General features: G+C 37.4%; 1 protein-coding gene across 1 annotated transcript in view; it reads right to left on the reverse strand.

Moving 5' to 3' along the window:
* The window catches only part of LOC150104035 (hemicentin-1-like), a 594,473-nt gene that overhangs the window by 375,650 nt on the left and 195,394 nt on the right, over positions 1–23,429 (reverse strand). The window contains exon 9 of the mRNA XM_090396386.1: positions 11,905–12,026. Within this exon, the coding sequence (XP_090252512.1) occupies positions 11,905–12,026 (122 nt within the window). The remainder of the gene's footprint in view (positions 1–11,904; positions 12,027–23,429) is intronic.

The following is a 23,429-nucleotide window of genomic DNA, read 5'->3' on the forward strand; positions in this document are numbered from 1 at the left end:
GTCTCTACCCACTACCACAAGGTGTAGCCAACGACATTAGATTCAAAAGCACTATCATCCTAGCAACAGCAAAACAAACACAACTGAATACAACTCCATATGATAGGAAAGCTATTGGGGACTTAAGGAAGAACAAAGAAATAATAATTATGAAAGCAAACTCCAAAGACTACATGAAGAAGTTAAACGACTTACTATCTGACAGTTCCACGTACATTGCAACTATTATTATTACAATATTATTATTACAACACCTCCAGGGAGTCTTTGGACTCACTGGAGGTGTTGTAATAATAATAATAATAATAATTTTTTAAAGAGCTACAGGTTGCAGTTATTTGAGAACACTTCATAAGGAAGGCTGTACCAGAGAACAGAGATGGACGGAATAAAAGAAAAGCGGGTGCAATGAGTTTGCAATTGCACAGTAAAGGGATGTTGGGCAGCTGCTGCTCTTCTTTCTATTAATAGAATAGAAGAGCAGCAGGAATGATAGTTCCCAATTCACTGGAGCAGTTGTTTTTTTTTTTAATTTGTGTGGGATCCCCCCCCCCCGTTCCTCGACCGCACCCTTAGAACTGGTTGAGCCCTCCTAATAAGGGATTAAGTACTATATCCTATGGTTGTAGCTTGTGTGTATAGGGCAAGCTTGCTTGCTTGCAGGATGAAAAAACTCTGCTGTCCATGCCCAAGACTGGTTAACTTGGCTATGGCTGAGAAAGAGCCTTAAGCTCCTCACATCGTCGACAAGAATCGAACCTAGGACACTCCTTTCCCAGGCATATGGTTGCAAAGCGCATAGCCACTATGCTAACCACACAGACATACTGGAGCAGTGACCATGGGAGTACCTGTAGAATAGACACAGTGCATCTGTGAGATAGACGCTGAAGTGAATCCATAAGAGAGGATTCCTGAATAGGCCTAATTGCTCACCTCTGGACAATGTCAAGGATTTTAAGGGAAATTTTAGGCGTACCACCCAAAACATGTGAGCATGGAGAGTGGTGAATTATTGGAATGCATTATTTGATAGTGTGGTGTCTGCAGAGAATGTATTTAAGGCACAGTGTGATAAGCTGTGTATATGACAGCATGACCTCCCATGCAATGTATCTGACTCCATATGAAGATAATAATAATTTAAAGGAATTTGGTGTAAGTCAAGTATAAAGACTTGCTGGCTAGAAAGAAGTCCAATGAGTGATGTGAGCAAGAGATCAGAAGAAATAACAGGTGAAATGAAAGATCAATTAGGAGAGTGGAATAGGTGAGAAGTGCTTGTTAATAGAAATAGTATTAGCCTCAGAGATGATGAGAGAACAGATGCAAGATGGAATCTTGCACTCCTGTTCTTGCTCAGTAAATCATACTGAGAAAAGTTTATTTTGCTGAACTTTATTATTTTTTCTTTAAGTGTATCCCTTTCTTTTCCTTTTATCTGTGTGAGATAGTTCTTCATAGTCCATGAACTTTTCTGAGCCTGATGAGTCTTCAATTATTGATCCACAGCCTTCTCCATCTTTGCATTTTTAACACTTCTCCGCATTTTTAACACTTCTCCTTTTAGATTTAGTTCCTTTTTTTTTCTTAGTTCATTTTTTAATTTCTTCTGTTTATTCTCAAATTTTGATTAATTCATCTTTTGTATTTTGGGTGATCTTGTCTGGAGACTAAGTTCTTTGGGAAGCATTATCTGCTTTTCTATTTTGTCTTCTCTGATTTCTCCTTATATAAGTTTCATCTGTTCGCATTTGGTCTTCTAACTGTGCAAATATAATAATAAATGCATTGTTATTAATGTTATCTAATGATGTTCCATCTGCATCAGATAACGAAAGTGGCTCCTGCTGTTCTAGAATTTTTGGACTACTTTCTTTTATACTGTAGCACACTTTGTGGTGATTTTACCAAGTACAGTTTGTTTGAAAGTGTCTTCTTTATATGTCTCCGATGTATATGTTGTTTTAATAGGTTGTACCCAAGCTCTTACTCTTGTGGTGAAAGTTATAAGGGAAAAGTAGTAATGCGCATACAGAATTTTCATCTTTCCTGCAATGTTTAGGACAATGATGAAAGACAATGATGGTGATATGTCTGATCTTTAGGCAGTTAAAACATTTAGCCTTGGGGGAAATAGCATTGTATGAACTGCAATATAGGCACTGTTCCTATATCCCAGGAAAATTCATCATAACTCGAGTTGCACTGATGTTAGCAAAATTTGATAACATACATCTTCATGGTCATTGTAAAGGTGACCTCACCAGAAAATCTGTTGGGATCTTTGCTTGAGATATTGTTTCTTATGTTACTGATTTCATCCTATTTTGAGAAAGTCTGGATAAGATTTTAAATGTTTTCAATAAATTCTGCTGAAAATTCTGCTCTAAATTTTCTTAGACTTGGCGAAGGCATTTGACAGGGTGCCACATGATAAGCTGATATTTAAGTTGCAGCACATGGGTCTGGATGTCAGATTGGTCAACTGGATTCAGGATTGGCTGTCTGATAGGTATCAGAGAGTTGTGTATGGTGGAGCAGTTTCCAGGAGGCAGAGGGTTACAAGTGGGGTCCCACAGGGCTCAGTACTAGGACCTATATTGTTTAACCTTTATATCAATGACATAGCCAGTGGATTGCAGGGGGATATTCAGTTGTTTGCGGATGATGCGAAGCTTGGAAGGATTATTAGTAATAGTGCAGATGTGGTAGCCCTGCAAGAGGATTTAAATAAGCTAGATAGATGGGCAAATGAATGGGGATGTCAGTTTAATGAAGAAAAATGCAAGGTCTTGAGGTTTGGGAAACATCGATGGGATGCTGCATACTCTATGGGAGGAGTTATACTGGAGGAAGTAGGGGAGACAAGAGATCTGGGGTTGATGATTGATAGAAACCTGAAGTTTAGGGGACATATTGCAAAGGTGGTGAAGGTAACACAGAGGATTGCTGCTATTATGAGAAGGACACTGACCTGCAGAGATAAGAGGGTTATCATTCCGTTGTATAAGTCTCTGATCAGACCACACTTGGACTATTGTTCTCAGATTTGGTCCCCAGGATTTGAAGGGGATAAATTAACCGTGGAAAGGATACAAAGACGGATGACAAAGATGGTTTCAGGACTGTACAAGGATAGTTATGAAGATCGGCTGAGAGAATGTGGACTGCAGAGTTTGGTGGATAGAAGAAGGAGAGGTGATATGATTGAGACTTTTAAACTGTTGAGAGGTGGTTACAGGGTTGACACTGGGGAGTTCTTTCGCTTGGTTGATCAGCGGGAAGGAGTGATGACAAGAGGCCATCCCTGGAAGTTACGAAAGGAAACTGTGAGCAAGAGGGTAAGGAGTGGTTTCTTTGTGTGGAGGGTGGTTGAGCCGTGGAATGCATTGCCTGATGGAGTGGTGGGAGCGAGAACGGTCAGTGGGTTTAAGGAGTGGTATGATAAACTTTGTGTTTCTCAGAGGGGGACTTCCCCTCGATGAGTCTTGACAGACTTTGTCTTAGAAAGGACCTCCCTCGATGAGTCTTTTGACTCCTTGGAGGCCTGAATAATAATAATAATAATAATAATAATAAGAAAAAATCTCTCAATTTTTCACTGTTCTAACCTGGCTTCCTACCATTACAGGAACTATTAATCTACCTTGGAATGGAAAACAATATAACAGTTTATCACAGGCTTCCATATTTTTAACTACAACTAATTATTTTCATCTGCCATAAAGAGTGAAAGAGCAAATCTTGCTAGGCCTTAACATCTCTTTTAACACCTGGCCTCTTCACATCCTGTAATTTCAATTACTAGAGATTGCACTCTTGGAGGAAATGGCACCATTATCTCAAAAAAAAAAAAAAATCTCTGAGTTTAATCATTACAAAAACCATTCAGTGGTAAGACTGAAAATAATTCTGTGATGCAATTCTGCATTGCCAGCAAATGATGTAGTTGAGCTATTATAAAATTATTAATTAAAATTATGATTAAAAATATGGAACCATGATGCAGTAAAAAATAATAATAAATAATTAAAAATAAATAAATAAATAAGTAACGCTTGCTAGCAGGGAAGAGAACACCACTAGCAGTTACAAAAAATAAAAGAAAAAAAAACTAAGCATAGTAAATCCTCAACTTATGTGGTTAATTCATTCTAAAGGTTTCCACACAAGCTGAAAAACAGCATGAGGTGAATGATGCTTAAATACAATGCATTTTTGACCAATATTTCAACTCAACATTAAAAAAGATATATTCCAACATGAACTAAAACAATAGATTTTAAAAATTAAAATTAAAAATTAAAAATCTTATTATAGATGACAATGCTGATCCATCAGAAAGTAATGGTATTGTTACCCAAAATTTTACAATGCTCACTTGAAATGGTACCACAGAACAACAAGACATTTCTGAAGAAACAAAACAGCTTATGAAGAAATGAAGAGAAATGAAACAATCAAATAACTTACTGAATAAACTTGAATACACTGAATTGTGCAAAACTATCAGAAAATGTATCACGGACAAAATAAGGAAATTCAATTGTAAAATAATACAGCAAACAATTGAAAATAGTCTCAAAAAAGCCAAACAGCAATAAACAGATGGTTGCTGTCAAACTACAAGATAGGACCATAACCAGAGATAGATATGCTATAGCAAAAAGAATTGAAGAATTTTACTCACTATTATATCAGGATGATGAATTAAATGACGAAGAAGAAGAAGCCAACTATGAAATAGCTAAAGTACCAAAGATTCTACCAGAAGAAGTTATGTGGAGCATCCAAAGCTTGCAAAATGGAAAAGCCGCAGGTGAGGATGGAATAATAGCTGAACTTCTAAAAGCAGGTGGAGAAATGGTCTACAAAATCTTGGCAAAACTATTTACCTTATGTCTGAGGAAAAATTATGTACCAAGAACATGGAAGAAGGCTACCCTAATTCTGATACATAAAAAAAGTGAAGTAGAAGTCCTGAAAAACTACTGACCCATCAGTCTACTATCGGTGGTTTACAAAGTGTTTACAAAAGTCTTGGCTCATAAGCTTTGTATGACTGTAGACCATAGGGTCCCAAACTTTTTCGGGCCACTGCCCACTTTGCAAGACATAAATTTTATAACGCCCCCCCCCCATTATAACAGTTTTCCGCGTTTAACCATTTGATATTTTTGACGTAAATAGCTACTAATGATACATTACTGCTTATGCCGTTAAATTTTTAAAAAGAAGTGGCCAATATGTGCTTCATCTTGAACACAGTTATTGCTATACCGATTTTGGTGAAATGTAGCCCATATGTAAAGATTGTAAAATGTATGCTCGAATAACATTATGCACAGTTTCATACAATGGTTTAAATATGAAAATGTGGAATACATATTAAGAGATTGCATTACATTAGTAAGAATCTTATTGTAATAATTAAAACACCATCAAATGTATTAGATGGTTTATTTCGAACTTACAAGTAAAAATACAAAGAAAAAACAAATTAATGTGAAGGATGAGCCTGGTGCATTTTTAAAAGTTTGTTAATATCGAGTTCAACTTTTGTTAAAAACAGTCGTAAATCGCCACGCTCAGTTATATGCAATCGGTTCCTTTTCTTAGATAGTAAATTCACTACAGCACTAAACCCACACTCAGCCAAATAAGAAGATGGAAATGCAATTAAAAATTTCTGCACTATTTCCCATAATCCAGGGTACAGTGTCGGTATTGATTTTTGAAGCCAGAACTCTTAGTATCCAGTTTTGAATTTTATTTTTAGTTCTTCATTTGTTGTGAATTCTATGAGTTCCACTTCTAAATTTGATGATCCAGCTGTGCTTACATGTGAGAAAGGATCTAGAACCCAATTTGGTATATTCATGTTTAGAATATCCTTGAATTGCTCATTGAAATCAGCATGGAGAACCTCCAAGTGTTAGTAGTATGTAAGTAAATCTTCCTTTTTGAGAGACACTGCTGATAAATTTGAAAAGTGGCTATATTCCCCTCGGCCCATATTCCGCTTGAACAGAAGTTTCCCTACAAAAGCGGCAATAACGTTTTTTGTTTTAATTCAATTCAATTCATCACCTTGTAGTTGTAGATTGACTTCATTAAATATTTTATGGAGGTCTGTCAAATAAGCAATGTCATTTTTGGACATAATCAGGTTGGCCCGCAATCCATCGTCTCTGTTTTCTAGGAACTCTAACAATGTTGACGATGAAGAACACAATGTATAGTAAGTACATTTGGTACTGCTTGTTTCAAATGCGCTATGAAACCTTTGTGGCGCCCTGCCATTGCTGGAGCACCATCAGTAACAGCAGACAAAATATTACGAATAGGAATGTCTTTCTCTTCAAAAAACTTATTCATGAATTTAAACATAGATTCTGCCTTTGTATCCACTTCCAAGTTTTTAGCAAATAATAATTCTTGACAAACTTTTTCTTCTTTTATGAATCATACATATGATAAAAGTAGTGGTTCATTATTTGGGAGAGTTGATTCATCGAGTTGAATGGAAAATTGCCATGTCTTCAAATAATCACATAATGATTTTTCAACGTCTTCAGCCATTTCATCGATTCTTCTTTGCACTGAATTATTGCTCAAAGGAATTTTCCTGATGATATCTGACACTGGCTTATGAAGCACAGTGTTTATTACTTCTTTTACTGCTGGCAAGATTAATTCCTCACCAATTGTGTGTGGTTTTCCCGCTTTTGCAATTAATAATGAAATATTATAAGAAGCTTGTAACTATCATTATCTTGTTTAGTGGATGATGTAAAAAGTTTTGATATAGGTAGACGTTTAAAATATTTTTCTTCTAGTATTTGAAAATAGGACAAATCTTTATCCTTTTTGTCACCATGCATTTTAGTCAAATGCTCTTGTAACCTAGAAGGCTTCATTGCTTCATTTGAAAACACTTTTTGGCAAATCAAGCACATGGGTAATAATTGGTTCATAGGAGACTGAATAAAACATATTTCAAATACTCAATACTGTACTGTCGACATTTCTTCTTATATTCAGGCATAATGAAGTAATAAAATTTGTAAAACTATTCACAAAATAAAAGATTTAATTTACACTTTGTATGACTCCACTTATCCATCACACTTTCGACTGATGATTGTTGGCAAAGCACACGAAAAATAATGAAACTTATTCCTAAACCACTGGTATTTATAGATTTGAAATCTATCCTGAATTGACTTGCATGCATCGACTTGTTTGCGATACCATCGTACTCGTGCTTTGAACAAGTCACTGCACGCACCCATATTCCTGTCAAAACATGCTGAATTGAGTGAATTATCTACATAATAGTTGACCGACATACTACTAGTTAAGAACTCGTCTGCTGCGTGGATAGACTAAAGCCTGTATGGCACAATCAATTTTCACAATAGCAAAAAATGAATAAATTTTTTAAGTATATAAAAAATAGAAGTTAAAATATCCCGTATGACATGTTCAATTTTTTATTTTGCACACAAGCGCATTTTGTTCGTCCGACCACTACACTGTCCGAATAATTATAAATAATAATTAATAAATAAAATAATTACACAAGATATAAACAAGAAACCTACAAAACATAACCACAGAAAACATAATAAGTTTCGAATAATATTAGCTTTGTTTTTTCCCTCTAGTTAGCAATATAAGTAGGTTAACTAGGCTAATTAAAATTTATGATTTTATTTCTTTCTTGCCATTATTATTTTTACTCGTAATATTAACTTATAAAATTGGGTTTATTTTTGTACAAATCAATTAGAAAAGTGGTTTTATATATTTTATATATATTTTGAAATGAAATACAATGAATATATTTGCTACTGTAAACATAACCTATTATACAAGCATATATACATGCTCTATTTTCTCATTGACATAGAAAATTGACATCTATTTCTATCTGACATGGTAAATTTTCAAATGATTAAATAATTGAAATAGAAAATTGATAAAAAAATTGATCGTGTAAGACAGGCATAAGATGAATTAAAATGCAATATTTAAATTTTAAATGATTATCTAATCACAAAATCACGAAATTAATTAATTTTTAAATATATATTATTAATTTCTTCTATAAAGAGCCACTGACCCCTAGGCCACCTCAATGCCCCCAAACGCTTCTGATTCCACTATAGTCCCCATAGAAGGCTTCAGCGCCCATGGGGACTATAGTGGGTGTCTCACTTTTGAGGGAGTCTCATGCAGCCAAATTTGTTGACATTTGGATTGTTTCATAGGGCTGAGGCTGATTCCATGAAAAGCCTTTCATATTTGCATTTAATGCGGTGTATTATCGTGGCTTTCTTCCACCATATTCTATGGCAGGTATCCAGAGCATGGTCAGCAAGACCAGAGTGGCTGTATTGGTGAAACCAGATGTAGTCCTTGTGTTCTGAAATTCTGATATTTGCTGTTCCTGCCTGTTTGGCCAAAGTAGGACAGCTTACAGCTGCAAGGGACCTAGTATACACCAGGTAGGTCTGGGGGGGGGGGGGTTGGTCTTTAGTAGAGTGAATAAGGGATGCCAATTTTTTATATGGTCTGTAACAAGAAGCTAAGTCATGTTTTTTTAGAATTTTTTAGAATTTTAGAATCCATCACCATACCCTATATCCGAGGTGCCTCGGATATAGGGTATGGTGATGGATTTAGAGTAATCCTTGTTGTGAGGAGGGGGTATTGGTTTTAATATTTTTTGGATTTTTTTTTGGGGGGGGGGGGTAGCCAATGACTGAGAATGTGTTGAGAATGTGGTTTAGTTCTGTGGTGAGGGCACTGTCATTTGAACAGATAAGTTTAGCCCTGTTGTGTAGTGTCTTAATGACTCCATATTGTTGCGAGGAGGGGTGGTGGGATTGTTGGTGAATGTATCTGCCTGTATGGGTGGGGTTTCTATAGACTGAGAAAACCAAGGTTCCATCAGGCTGGTGGGTGACTAGTGTGTCTAAGAAAGGAAGGCAGTTGTTTTTTACCTCTTCCAGGGTGAATTTGATTGTGGGGTGTTGGTTGTTTAAGTGTGTTAGGAAGGAGAGGAGTGCATCGGAGCCATGTGGCCAAATAGCGAACACATCATCAACATAGCAAAGCCAAATGGTTGTTTTTTTTATGGAGCACAGTTTAAGGCTTTCTCTTCAAAAGTCTCCATATAAAAGTTGGCCAAGGGTGGGGAGAATGGAGAACCCATGGCTGTCCCCTCTATTTGTTTGTAGAATTTTCCTTGCCAAACAAAATAGCCTGAGTTCATTGTGAACTGAAATAGGGCTGTGATATGGGAGGAAATTTAGCTTGGATTAGCTCTAAGGATTCTTTGAGTGGAACATTTGTAAATAAGGAGGCAACATCAAAACTAACCATTACGTCAGTGTAAGATTTTCTATGCTGGCTTTGAAGTGGGCTGAGTATTTTATGTGTGAAGGTATGTTGCCAATATAGTGTGAGAGAGCTTTGGCCAAATGTTTTTAGCTAGTTTGTATATGGGGGAATCAATGCCATCCACTATGGGACGTAATGGCACATTTTCCTTATGTATTTTTGGGAGTCCATAAATACGAGGGGGGTATGGAGTTAAATGGTTTTAATTTGTTAGTGATTTCCACAGGCTAAGAAGTGACCTTCTTAACGAGCCTGTGGAGTTTTCTAATTTGTAAGTTGGTGGAATTGTACTCGATAGGGAGGTAAGTAACCCGATCTAACAATAGAGCTTTCAGCTTACCTGTGTAATCCTTCAATATTGTAGCACTCCCTTTATCAGCTTTAGTGATTATTATTTCCTTGTTTTTCTTTAATTCTAGTAGAGATTTAATTTCCTAACTGAACATGTTGACTTTTGGTGGTTCAGCTTTATTCAGAACACAAGCCACGGCCAGTCTAATATCGTTGGCGATGTGGTTTGGAAAGTGTCGTATCCCGCATTCAATTCTTATCATAATATCTTCAGCAGATATTCTTCTTGGCGCAATGGTGAAGTTGTGGCCACATGTGAGGGCATCGAGTGCTTCAGGTTTCACACTAAATGACGAAAGGTTGACTACCATTTCGGTAGGAAGTTGTGGTTTCGAACCAACACCCCAGAATCAAATTCACCCTGGAAGAGGAAAAAAACAACTGCCTTCATTTCTTAGTAAGGTCACCAACAATTCCACCACCCCTGCTCGCAACAATATGGAGTCATTAAGACACTACACAACAGGGCTAAACTTATCTGTTCAAATGACAATGCTCTAACCACAGAACTAAACCACATTCTCAACACTTTCTCAGCCAATGGCTACCCCCCCCCAAAAAAAAATCCAAAAAATATTAAAACCAGTAAACCACCCCCCCCCCTCCCCCACCTCACAACAAGGATTACTCTAAATCCATCACCATACCTTATATCTGAGGCACCTCGGAAAAAATTACAAAAATTCAAAAAAAACATGACTTAACTTCTTGTTACAGACCATATAAAAAATTGGCATCTCTTATTCGCTCTACTAAAGACTAACCCCCCCCCTAGATAATAGGTCCCTTGCAGCTGTAAGCTGTCCTACTTTGGCCAAATAGGCAGGAACAGCAAATATCAGAATTTCAGAACACAAGGACTACATCCGGTTTCACCAATAGAGCCAATCTGGTCTTGCTGACCATGTGCTGGATACCTGCCATAGAATACGGTGGAAGAAAGCCACAATAATACACTGTAGTAAATTCAAATACGAAAGGCTTTTCATGGAATCGGCCTCAGCCCTAAGAAACAATCCAAACCTCAACAAATTTGGTTGCATGAGACTGCCCCAAATTTGGGAACCCTACATCAGAAGACCTTTAGCCCAATTGCCCAAGAATAACAATATTGCCCGCTAGGGGGAATCATCAGGCCTTTAGGAGAAAGAATTGCTTCCTGCTTCTTCCTCACTTACTGTTTGTTGTGCCTACATGAACGTGTCTTGTTCTTAAGTTCCTGTGAAAATGGCAATGTGACGTTGCCGAAATATTGGAAGTATATTAAAATTTATTTTAATGTATATCCTAGTTTACGTTGTAAGTTTCTTAAATTATTTAGTAAAAATTCTCAGCTATTCGTTATAAATGAAAATCTGATTCTGACAGCCTCTATTTGGCCTGTATTTGACCTGTATTCAAAAGGCATAATAATCAGCCTCTTCTTATTCACTAAATCAATTTGTCTAAACATTTTTTTGTCATCTCCCTGTACTTTTTCCAACTTATAAAAATATCTTACCAAATATTTCAGCCTGTCTGCAACTATACTACACCACACCATTATACAAAGAGCAAGGAACTTTTACATAATACATGAGCTCGACCCCAGACAAATCTGAGTATGATTTATCCTTTTGTATATGTCCTAGTTTTTTTTTTTTTTTTCATATCAGCCCCACCAATGAAAGGTTGCTAATAAGTAGCACAATTTTTACCATGGACAGTCTAATCAATAACCCTGCTCTAGAGACCAAACACTTCAGGCCTTCAATAAGCAAGATACCAGTCAATGAAAATCATTCTCCACCTAAAGACATTTACCAACATCCATGCTCTGGTGGGATGAATGTATGGGATGAATGTTTACCATCTTTGTATGGTAAATGAAAGTAAGGCCAGCATGAACAAAATAATAATGGATGTTACAGACACATATTCCCAATCTAGATGATATTCTGTACAGATTTGTCTACTGTATAGATTTGTTGAGCTATGGATATTTTTCTTGAAAAGAAAACATCCATAACTCAATTATGAGAATTAATTTCTGCTAAAAGAATAAACCATAATCAAATTACTTAAAAACACAATAACAACTAAATATAGTTTGAAATTTGTATTCTGAATTTCAGTTAATATAAAGTCATGATTATTTACCTTTGACATCCAAAAAGGTTGCACTGGATGAAACACCTGCAATATTGGTAGCATTGCATGAATACCATCCTTCTGATAAAGTTGTTATTTCTGGTATTGTGAGGGTTATCTCTGTAGTTTGCCTAAATTATTAAATGTCTGATGTTATTTACTGCTTATATTAAATATACCACATTATTTTGATTAGCAACTGGAAATTATGGATTAAATTTTTTAGTCATCATTATTATATACCTGGATAGTGTTACCACTATCCAGGTATTTGCTTGCACTTGGACTCACCGAACTTTATATATTTACTATATTCGGCATGAAACTCTTTGAGTTTCTTATTCGGCTATGAAACAATATGGGATGTAATATCCCTTAACTTAAATAAGTTTATGTCGCCGAACTGAAGCCTTCATATAATTAATAATTTATTAGGACACCTTCTTGGCGATTCTCATAGTAGGGTATATGTAAGTTCTGTTTGCTACAAACTTGGTATTTCTAGGTCTACCTACTCACTAATGAGACCTCAATAAAGGATGAAACCGGTCTGGGTAGTGACCTTCTCTCACTCATAATGTAGAACAGTAATACAGCTCCTAGGAGCTGGGTTTCACATTATGGAGAAATATCAAGAATAGTGATTGGAGCTTGCTCCACCCTTACCATGAGTTGCCTCAGTGTTGCACTCCCTAAAGGGTCAGTTGTAACACTATCCAGGTATTTGCTTACACTTGGACTCGCCGAACTTTATATATTTACTATATTCGGTATGAAACTCTTTGAGTTTCTTATTCGGCTATGAAACAATATGGGATGTAATATCCCTTAACTTAAATAAATTCCTTTCTAATATTTCTTGAATTTATATAAATCAAAACTGTTTGCTATGACAATACATAGAAACTGCTGTAAAAGTTAAATACCTAGTTAATTGGTGAAGTGGTGGAGAGTAACTGAAGGCAGAGGAACAAGAGGGAGGCAGGTCTATGGAATGCTTCCTATATGGAGAGATTGATATCCTACTTCATAAAGCTCCTTTAGTAAGTAATATATTTTAGATCATCATCATCATCATCATGCGTATCAGGGATTTAGGCCTAGCATGGCCTGTTCCGGCCTTAGAAGTCATCATTGAATCGTTTAAGAGGATGTCCTGGTTATTTTTTATGTATTTCTATATATTTATTATATATTATTTCTATATATTTTAGATGCAGAAGAAATCTTTCAATATATGATAAAAAAGGAGAAAGTTGCATAAGAATGTAGTTAGCAGGAATATGAGAACTAGATTTTTTGATTTGTAGAATGTTGAATAAATGGAATGGGATTTTCTAAGGCTATAATGAATACTTTGTTACACTGAATGAGTTTAAGGAGAGTTATGAAGCTGTTGTTATGTGAATAATGGTTCTTAGGACACCAATGTACATACAAAGCAAGATGCAGTCAAATAAATTTCAGTATCACATCAATGATCTAATACAGAGCATGTTCTGCATCTTGTCAGTATGTCATCTGGTTAAGATTCTGATGACAACTTCTTACTTTCATGATATCAGATGTGAGCAGTACTCTGGAAAAGCTGAAACAATTTTTTTTTTTTCAGAAATTTTAGAATCAACATTGATAGAGGCATTTTCCTACAAATTCTGCTGAGAAATGACTAATATTTTATATCAAAGTAATACTTCATTTTCTAATATTTCTACTTTTTTTTTTATCAATCCTGCAAAACGCATCAAAACTTATCAGTGCAAGATGTCAGAAAGTGGTTAAGAAAAAAAAAAAAAAAAAAAAAAAAAATTTTATACATATACAGGGTGTTCGGGATAAATTTGACATATTTATAATTAATTATATTTTTCCGTAAGTTACATCATGTATTAACACACACTTCTCTTCATTTAAAAGTTTGGACCCTTCTTCATTCATATACAAGATGTCAGAAAGGATGGATAGCTGGAACCCACCTGAATCATGGAAGAGAATAACTTGTATCATGATGATTCGTGCCCGCCATCAAAATAAGGATATTACGACTGCTGCCCAATGCTCCCTGAATACAGTAAAAACAATCAGGCATGAACTAGAGACTTGCAATGGTGACTACGAGGATGTAGCAAGAAGAAAGATCCCTAGCAGACGATCTGATTGCGTTCGTACAGCAGAATTCCTCGCAAATCTGCAGGAACAGGTGTTGAAGAACCCTGGCATTGGAATTCGGGCTTTGTTCATGGAGTTGCTAACTGTAGTCAAGCCCTGGATAACAAGGGTAGCCAATGGTAGGCCGTATGTATGGCAGCAGGATTCGGCCCCTTGCCACACCTCTGGGAAAAGTCAAAAATGGTTGTCTGAAAATTTCTACGACTTCACCAGTCCAAATGTTTGGCCTCCAAACTCCCCAGACCTTAACCCCATGGATTATTTTGTATGGGGCGCAGTTGAAAAAGACACCAATCGCACTTCCAGTAATACAAAAGCCCAGTTAATGGATAAAATTAAAACAGTTTTTGCGGCCCTTCCCAGGGAGACTGTAGCATCAGCTTGTTCGAGGTTCCGAAGCAGAATTGAAGCTGTGATCGATGCTAATGGTGGTTATTTTGAGTAAATCTTGTTGATAGTATTGTAATTAACTCTGCCTGTAATGTTTTTTTGTCAATTCATTAAATTTAATAGATACAAAGAAGATTTTCTTTTTCCTTACGAAACTGTCAAATTTATCCCGAACACCCTGTATATATATATATATATATATATTTTTTTTTTTTTTTTAACAACTGAAAGCTGTAGTTCTTAGGTATCACTTCTATGCAGAGAATACTTCCAAAGCACAAAGACAGATGGAATGAAAGGGAAGGATCAGAAGTTGGTTCATTATGTTTGAAGGTGAATGAACAATGAATATATGATAGCCAGTAGTTTACTTATCTGTTTACATGCTTAAAGAGGAAATGAGGAACAGAGGCAGTTAGTTCAGCAAAAAAAAATAGTACTTAGCCATGAAAACATATATAGAAGTTAATAGAAGAAAAGAAACAGCCCAAAGATCTAATTAAACAGAGATTAAATAGTTCCAATACTGTACTTTATATCTATCACAGAGGCATCACCTGGGATACAATACAAAAATTGCAATAACACACATACACACTATAAGTGGAAGATGTTAACCCTCCTAAAGACTTTAGGCCTCTACTTAATATACCCTTTACTAGCCAGTAAGGAGAGAATCAATTTTATAGGGATCTTAAAGGGATATTTTATAGCAGGGCTTGACAAATGAGCTCAGCCATTTTGCTAGTTGGGGAACAGCTGCAGTCTGGATAAAATATAATATTTTTTAAAATAAATAAATAAAATAAAAAAATCCTCTCTAGCTACAGTACAGCTTCCTTAATCACTTTGTGAACATCTATTGGCTTATTATGAGAAATATCATTCTACTATTTTAGAGAAGACTGAGGTGAGGACAATGAATCAATAGCATGATGGCAGACTCCTATATCCTTCTTTTGGAATGGCCTGAATATAGGCATGCTTCCATACTGTGGAGTAGATATTGACTAAGTACTAAAGAAAAAAAGTGTAGAGACAATAAGGATTAAGTGTTATTTCCGGAGTGCAATTTTTAAGTACAGATGCAGAAAGAGAATCTCAGTGATGCATTTTTTAGTACTTCTTTTTATGCCAAAAACTATTCTTATGCCACATGAGGGTAGTCATGCACTGTTTCCAATATAGTTGAAGAAGTTGGAGGAGAAGAATAATGACAAAAGTTCAGCTTTGTTTCTAAATGTCTTTAGATGGCATTATTGTATCACCATATAGATGAAGACATAGATAAATAGAGATAGATAGATAGATATTTTAAAATTTTTTTTTTATTGAGCTTGATAAAATATACATTGGAAAATAGATAACAAAAATCGGACTATTTACATATTATAAGAATGTATATTACAGGAAAAAAAAAAGGTTTTTCTTTTTAGATATACAATAGAACTGAAGGGAAAAAGTACATTCATGGTAGGCGGTATGTGTCTTTTCAGTAAGAGTCAATATTACAGTTCAGCATCACTTTTAGTTATTCTTCAGCTGAAGTGCATTGTCGTCGGCAATCCAGAACAGGGTACCAGTTGGATTCCACTCCTCCATGAATTTTGTGACAGTTCCTGTTTCTTTGTAGTAATCAAATTCCAGTGAAAGCCTGCTTTGTAGTTTCTGCCGTAGGCTACACATGAGGGTTTGTTCCAATTCAGTGATGGATGGTTGATGGTTATTTCTTGTTTGCTTAAGGTAGAAACTGTAAATGATGGCCTCGGTGCAGATGAAGAGGAAATTGCATATTTTGTGTTTGTTCTCTTCTGTATGGACTAAATTCCACTAGTCTTCTTGGCTGTGTGCGTAGTTACAGGTGCTAGAGGCTGTATTCAGGGTGTAGGTGATCATTGCTTTGTTTGCAGGACAGGTTAGATTATGTGTATTCCAAGGTGCCTGAAACTTCGCAGAATAGACACTGATCCGATTGTCTTAGATGAAATTTGTGGGGCTTAGTAGAAGTTGGGAAGATGTTATGCCATAGCCTCCACTGTATGTCGGAATGTGGTTTGGCACACCTCGATTTATATGGAAGATCCTACTGAAAACTGGGTGGCATGTGCAGCTTAGTAAATGAGAGAGTTAAGGATGAATATAAGAAGGGCGAAGTTGGAGGCACTGATATGAGGAAGTGGTATATTTTCTTGTAGTCGGAGGGAATAATTGGAAGTGAGGCTTCAGATGATGCAAGATGAAAGGTAGGCTCCCCGCAGTTTCTAGGAGAAATACGGATTCCCTGAGGTGTAGCAATATCTGGATAGGCTTTTCTAATAGCAGCTTGCATCTGTTGGTATTGCTTTTCAGTTTTTGGGTTCTTCATTGGTAGGCTTGTGAATGTTTTTCCACATTAGGGTCTGGGTCAGGAGGTTCCCCCTATTATTCCTGCCCAGTTCCATGTAGGGAAAAGAAAGGGCTGGCCAGTTGTGAGATTTGCTATTTTCTGTTCGAAGACAGTGGTTCTGATAGTACAGCTGACTCTGTTGATCCTCTGTTGAAGTGTGTGATGAAGTTCGGTCTTTTTCCACCGCTGCAGAGCATCTTTGTAAAAATTAGGTAGTTTAAGAGGAGATGGTGCAGAAATGACCATTCGAAGGATTCTGGAAGGTGTAAGTCCTCAGGTGGATGATTTCATGATGTAATCGAAGGTGGTTACGTAAGCTTGACTGGACTGAAGTGTCTTTAGGAGAAGGATTATCCTGAAGGATGTAATCTTGTTTTCAAGGGAAATCAGGCCTTGACCTCTCTTATTGAGTGGCTTGCAGAGTTCAGAGTATGTTGTCCGGTTAGTATTGTTCCAGAGGAAACGTTTGATTTCCTTTTGAATGTGATGGATAAATTCTTCAGGGGGTGTGAGTACTTTGAGGGTATGCCATAACACACTCACAGCCATCTGGTTAACTATTAGTGCTCTTCCTCTAAGTGAAGATATGGAACGAATGCTGTTCCATTTATCTAGCACCTGTTTAAAATGGTTGTGCAGCTGTGTCCAGTTCAGTGTGTTATATATTCTTCTGTTGCCAAGGTACACACCTAAGTATCTTTGTCTTTCACTTGACCAGGTATATTCTATCAGAGAATCATTTCCATCCTTCCATCTGCCTGACCACAAGCCAGTAGTTTTTGAAGAATTTAATTTGGCCCCTGAGGCTTGTGCATATAATGTGTGCTTCCTCGGTTACTGCCATTTCTTCTTCATTTCGGATTATTACAGTGATGACATCGGCATATGCTGATAGGGTTATTTTTGTATGTGGATCTGTTATGCTGGTTCGTTAGAAGATGATGGTGTCGTGTACTCTTTTTAAGAAGAGTTCTATGGCCAGTGTGTATAACTGTCCAGAGAGAGGACATCCTTGCTTGATCCCTCAAGAGTATGACAAAGTGTGCGTGGGTCTGTTATTGATTTTTAAACAGAAGTGTGCATCTCTGTATAGCAATTGCACTGTTTCAATGATGAGAGGACCATAGCTAAATGCCTTTAGTACTTCATAAAGGTACTCGTGCTCTACCCTATGGAAAGCCTTCTCCTGATCAAGGCTAAGAAGTGCAAGGTTTTCGTGTTGGCTGTTTGCAATGTGGATGAGATCTCTTATTAAATGGAGGTTTTCATGTATTGATCTTCCTGGGACAGAGTACGTTTGGTGTTGGCCAATAACTTCAGGCAGTGCTGGCTTTATTTGGTTTGCTATGACTTTGGAAATGATTTTGCAATCGGTATTAATTAGGGAAATTGGATGCCAGTTTCAGATATCCGTGTAGTCTCCCTTCTTTGGTATCAATCGTGCTACTGAGGTCATGACAGATTGTGGGAGCCCATTGAGGTAGACTTCTCACAGTGTTTTGAGGAGAAGTAGTCCGAGTTGATTCCAAAAGACATGCTACTGAGGTCATGACTTCAAAAATTCTGTAGTGAGACCATCAAGACCAGGAAATTTGTTCTTTGGTAAGGATGTGCATGCAGCTTTCAGTTCATCCAGCGCGATTCTGTTTTCTAAGTGGTTCTGATCTGTACTGAGTACGTTTGGTGTTGGCCAATAACTTCAGGCAATGCTGGCTTTATTTGGTTTGCTATAACTTTGGAAATGATTTTGCAATTGGTATTAATTAGTGAGACCATCAAAGCCGGGAGATTTGTTCTTTGGTAAGGATGTGCATGCAGTTTTCAGTTCATCCAGCGTGATTCTGTTTTCTGAGTGGTTCTGATCTGTTGCAGCGATTTTTTTTGTTATTTTCAGTATTTCATGAATGGCATGTTGGAATGTTCCTGTAGAGCTGTATGCATTCTTGTAGTATTGCAAGATTTCAGAAATGATTTTACTTGGATCTTCTGTGATGCGGCCATCTTGAAGTCTGATTGCAGAGATGGAGTTTGCTGCCTGGCATTTTTTTTCCAAAGAGAAAAAATATTTTGTGGGGGCATCTGAAAGATTCATTTGTGTATGCCGCGATCAAAATAGGGCACCTTTTGCCGATAATTCTGCATTTCTTTGCATGGCTTGAAAGGCAGAGTGATATTCAGGGCTTTCTTCTGGGAGATACTTGAGCTGTTCTTCAAGTTGTCTGATTCTAATGTTCCTCTGTTGATTTTTCTGGTGATTGTAGATCTGCGTAAAGGATTTTATTCGTGATTTTAGGTGGGGTCACCATGTTTTCATTGGTTCTGTATCTACTTTCGAGTGAGTGAGGTTGGTTATTAAAGCCTGAATGTTTATTATATAAGCTGGATCTTTCAGGAGAGTATTGTTGAAGATCCAATAGGCACTTCCTGATTTGGATGCTTCCAAAGATAATGAAAGTTGCAGCTTGATGAAGCAATGATCTGAAATGTAGGAAGGGATGTGTGAGATGTTTCTAACTAGAGGCAAGGTGTGTTTGGAAATGTAGTATCTGTCCAGCAGTGCTTGGTAGAGTGGCCTATTTGTCGCTGTGATTGCTGACCTCCATGTGTAGGATTTCTTATCTGGATGTTGATGCCGAAAGACGTCGATGAATTCATTATCGTTTACCAGTGTTTGAAGTTTGTTTATTAATTGGCTACGATGTTCAGCACACTGAAGTCTGTCTTTTTCTTGGTCAAGAGTGCAATTAAAGTCTCCAGCTATTATGATATGTTCTTGGTCTATACTAGAAAGATGGTTTTGAACAAAATCCAGGATTTGTGATGCGAGAGCATCCTGCTGTGGTATATAGATGTTGAAGACATGTAGGGTATTATGGTTGGGTGCTATTATGTGAGTATACAAGGCATATCCTGGTATATCAGCAATCACTTTTAGTTTATAGGGAGATCTATGATGTACACCTAAGCTAACTCTTGCTCCGTGATGCTGTTGGGTTGCAGAGTGCTGTAAGTCATAAGGCCACTCTGCCCATCTTCTGGATAAATTGGATGAGGAGTTGATGTTTGTTTCTTGCAGAAGTATTAGGTCTATATGATATTTTTGTACCTGATCAAGGACTATTCTGTTGCGTAGAGCAGAGGCACATCCTCTTGAATTGAGAGAGAAAAGGCTCATAGACATTATGATTTATGAAAGTTTGATTGTAAGTTTAATTTAATATTGGTCCTGGTACTGTGTTTGTAGTCCTTTAATCAGGTAGTGGATTCGCTTACTCCTGTTAACCTCTGCTCTGCTCTTTTTACATTTCAGTTTCGAGTGTAGGTCCTGATATAGATAGACAGAGAGAGAGAGAGAGAGAGAGAGATGAAAAAGCACAAAAGGACAAAGTTGCCACACACTGTGTAATTGGAACAAATAACCTTGGCACTATGTGTTAAGGTTTTAAGAATACTATTAGTGCTAATCTTGATGATATGGCAATAAATATATTCCAATTTGTTTGTGGTATGTATGCATCCTGGCAGTTGGATATGTGGTATATATGCATCCCGGCAGTTGGATTATGTGGTGGGTGGGAGAAAGGGGGGGGGGGGTAGGAATGCATATGCACACAAAATGTAGGCAATGGGAGGAACTTAGTGAGTTAGATATTACAATTACCAACCTTGTTGCATCTGGGATGGGAGAATCTCAAACTAGAGAGAAAAGTAGTGTGATAGAGGGTGAGAATGATGAGCAGAATATGAATGAAAAAATAAGAGGTGGGGAGTGTGGAAGGCTTGAATGACTGTGAAGTTTTTGGAGATTTTCTTGATTGGGAGGATGAATCACGAGCAAGAGTGGCTAACTTGCAGAGAGAGAGAGAGAGAGAGAAGTAGGTAGATGAGCTGAAAGAGGGGGTGGAATGTCTCGGGAATGAGATCAGAAGCATAAAAGATGAGATTTAGGCGAATCAGAGTAGGAGAGAGAGAGAAAGAGAGAGAGTTACAGGAATGATAGAAGAGGAGAGAATAGAAACAATCGAAGAGAGGGAATCAGAGAGAGTTATGGGAATGATAGAAGAGAAGAGAATGGGAACAGTTGGAGAGAGGAAATGAGAAGAATGTGAGGAAGTGCTGGAACCAGGGATAGAGTGATACCAGGACAACAAGTAAGTAGGGTAACACAGAGAGAAAGGGTTAGAGAAAGTGAGGGATGAAGGTGAGCAATAAAGGAACAGAGTGGCAAGAAGTATGATGTATGGAGACTCAATGATCCGTGGTGTGCAAGATAGGATGCCAGAGGAGTGTTTGCCTGGAGGAACGATAGAAAGTGTGGCTATGGCAATTAAGCAGGGTGAAAGCGTGGATGAGATGATTGTGGTGGTGGTGGGCACGAATGACCTGAGTGGCAGTGTAAATCGGGTGGCAAGAGATCTTGAGATTTATGATTGAAGTTGTACAAAAAAAAAACGCAGAGAGGAAAGATTGTATGTGTGTTATGCAGGCATGATAATGATGAACTGAGTAGAAGAGCAGTAATAATGAATAGCATAATAGCCAGAATGTGTCAGAAAAGAGGATTGGAGTACCCGGATGCTTAGAGGGCATCTGAGGACAGAAAGGTACTGTATGCGAGAGACCGCTTGCATTTGAATGAGAAGGACATAAGCATCTGGAGAGATTGCTGTTTTCTGAACGGGTCAGTGCATCAATGCAGGGACACTAGAATTCTCATAGTAGATGGTAGCAGGGGGGGTCTCTTGTGGGAAGGGGTGCTTTGGGGAAGTAGGACGACATCAGGTAACACTGAGTTCAGTGGGCTCTACAGGGAATAATGATAGGTATAGAAGAAGTAACATTTTTATGCTTTATATTAATGCCAGGAGTATCCAGAATAAAGGAGATGAATTGGTGGCATTGATAACATCACCTGGCCAAAGACTATTGGAATTTCTGAGACGTGGTTGATGGAAGATGATATAATAACAGGAATAGAATTAGCAGGGTACAGCATTTTTGGCAGGATAGGAAGGGAAAATGCAGTAGTAATACTGATTATCATAAGTGATGACTTATGTCTTCTAAGAGTGGTGGTTGCTTTGGAAGGCAGTGACACTAATGGTTTTGCAAGTATATGGTGTGAGGCAGAGGTGGGCAAGACAAGATGTTTAGTGGGATGTTGCTACAAGCTAAGGAGTACAGAGGATGGGGAGCAAGAGATGTTTGGGCAGTTCAGCACTTGGCATGTGTAAGAAGAATGATTGTTATGGGAGATTTTATGCTATAGGCAATAGGTTACAAGAGGAAAATCCATGTAGTAATAAGGGAATGGAATTTCTGAAATTCTTGTGGGGCAGATGTCTTAGGTAATATGTAATAGAGGGAACAAGAGGTTCAAGAGTTTTGTATTTGGTCATACCATCAGAAGAGCTGATAATAACTGAGATGACATCTCCCCCTCCCTGTTGGAGAGAGAAAGAGTGACCAGGTGGTTTTAACTTGAAAGATGAACAGACATACAGGAGTATCAAAGAAAAGAGAACATATGTGGAATTATAAAGCAGGTGATTACAATAGTCTTGGAAGGCCAGGATATCATTAGTGCCTGGGAAATTGTAAGCAATAGTAAGCTGCATTCCACAAGTGAAGAAGAGGACACAATTTGGTGTAAAGTGGATTACAAACAATATCAAACAGGACTGCAGGTGAAAACGACGTTACAGAAGAGAGATATAAGAAGAGGGATGGAGAGCAGATGCATGAAGAATATAAAACTCAGACCAGGAGAGTGACTAATATGGTAAGGAAGGCAAAACTGGAATATGAGAAGAGAGTGGCAGTAAGATCCAAAGAAAATCCTAGGGAATTTTTTAGCTATGTGGCCAGTAGGAGGAGAAATGATTGTGGAAGAATGATATTGTGGGATAAAAATGGGAATAGAGTGACTGATGCAGAGGACATAGTGGAGTTGTTCAATGAGCACTTTATTGGAGTATTTCATCATGGAGAAGAAGGTTTTAATACTATAGTGATAGGGCAGATTCAGGATTTATGCTTGCAAGAAGAAGTGTGTTCCAAATACTGAGTATTCTGGATATCAGTAAAGCTGTGGGACTGGATGGTATTTCACCACGGGTTTTGAGAGAATGTGCTAAAGAACTGAAAACTCCATTGACCTGGCTTTTCAATGAAACTCTGGCTATGGGAAAGGTACCCAAGGAATGGAAGGAAGGTAACGCAGTGCCATTGCATGAGGACGGTAGCAGACTGGATGTGTCTAACTATAGGCCAGTTTGTGTTTCATCAGTAGTTGTTAAGATCTCAGAGAAATTAGTGAGGGACTATATACAGCATATTGGGACTATATTGGGCAGATGAGGGTAATGTTGTCTGTGAGAGTCAACATGGTTTTGTTAAGGGGCGTTCTTGCTTTAGTAATATGATTACTAAAGTAATATGCATTTTATAATAAAGTGACAAGAGTATTTGATGAGGGAAAGGCATATACTGCCAGTTTTTTGGATTTTGCAAAGGCATTTGACAGGATGCCACATGATAAGCTGATATTTAAGTTGGAGCATATGGGTTTAGATGTCAGGTTAGTCAA

Source organism: Typopeltis vanoorti, chromosome 8, assembly GCF_054136105.1.
Source record: "Typopeltis vanoorti isolate ZY-2024b chromosome 8, IOZ_Tvanoo_1.0, whole genome shotgun sequence".
NCBI lineage: Eukaryota > Metazoa > Arthropoda > Arachnida > Uropygi > Thelyphonidae > Typopeltis > Typopeltis vanoorti.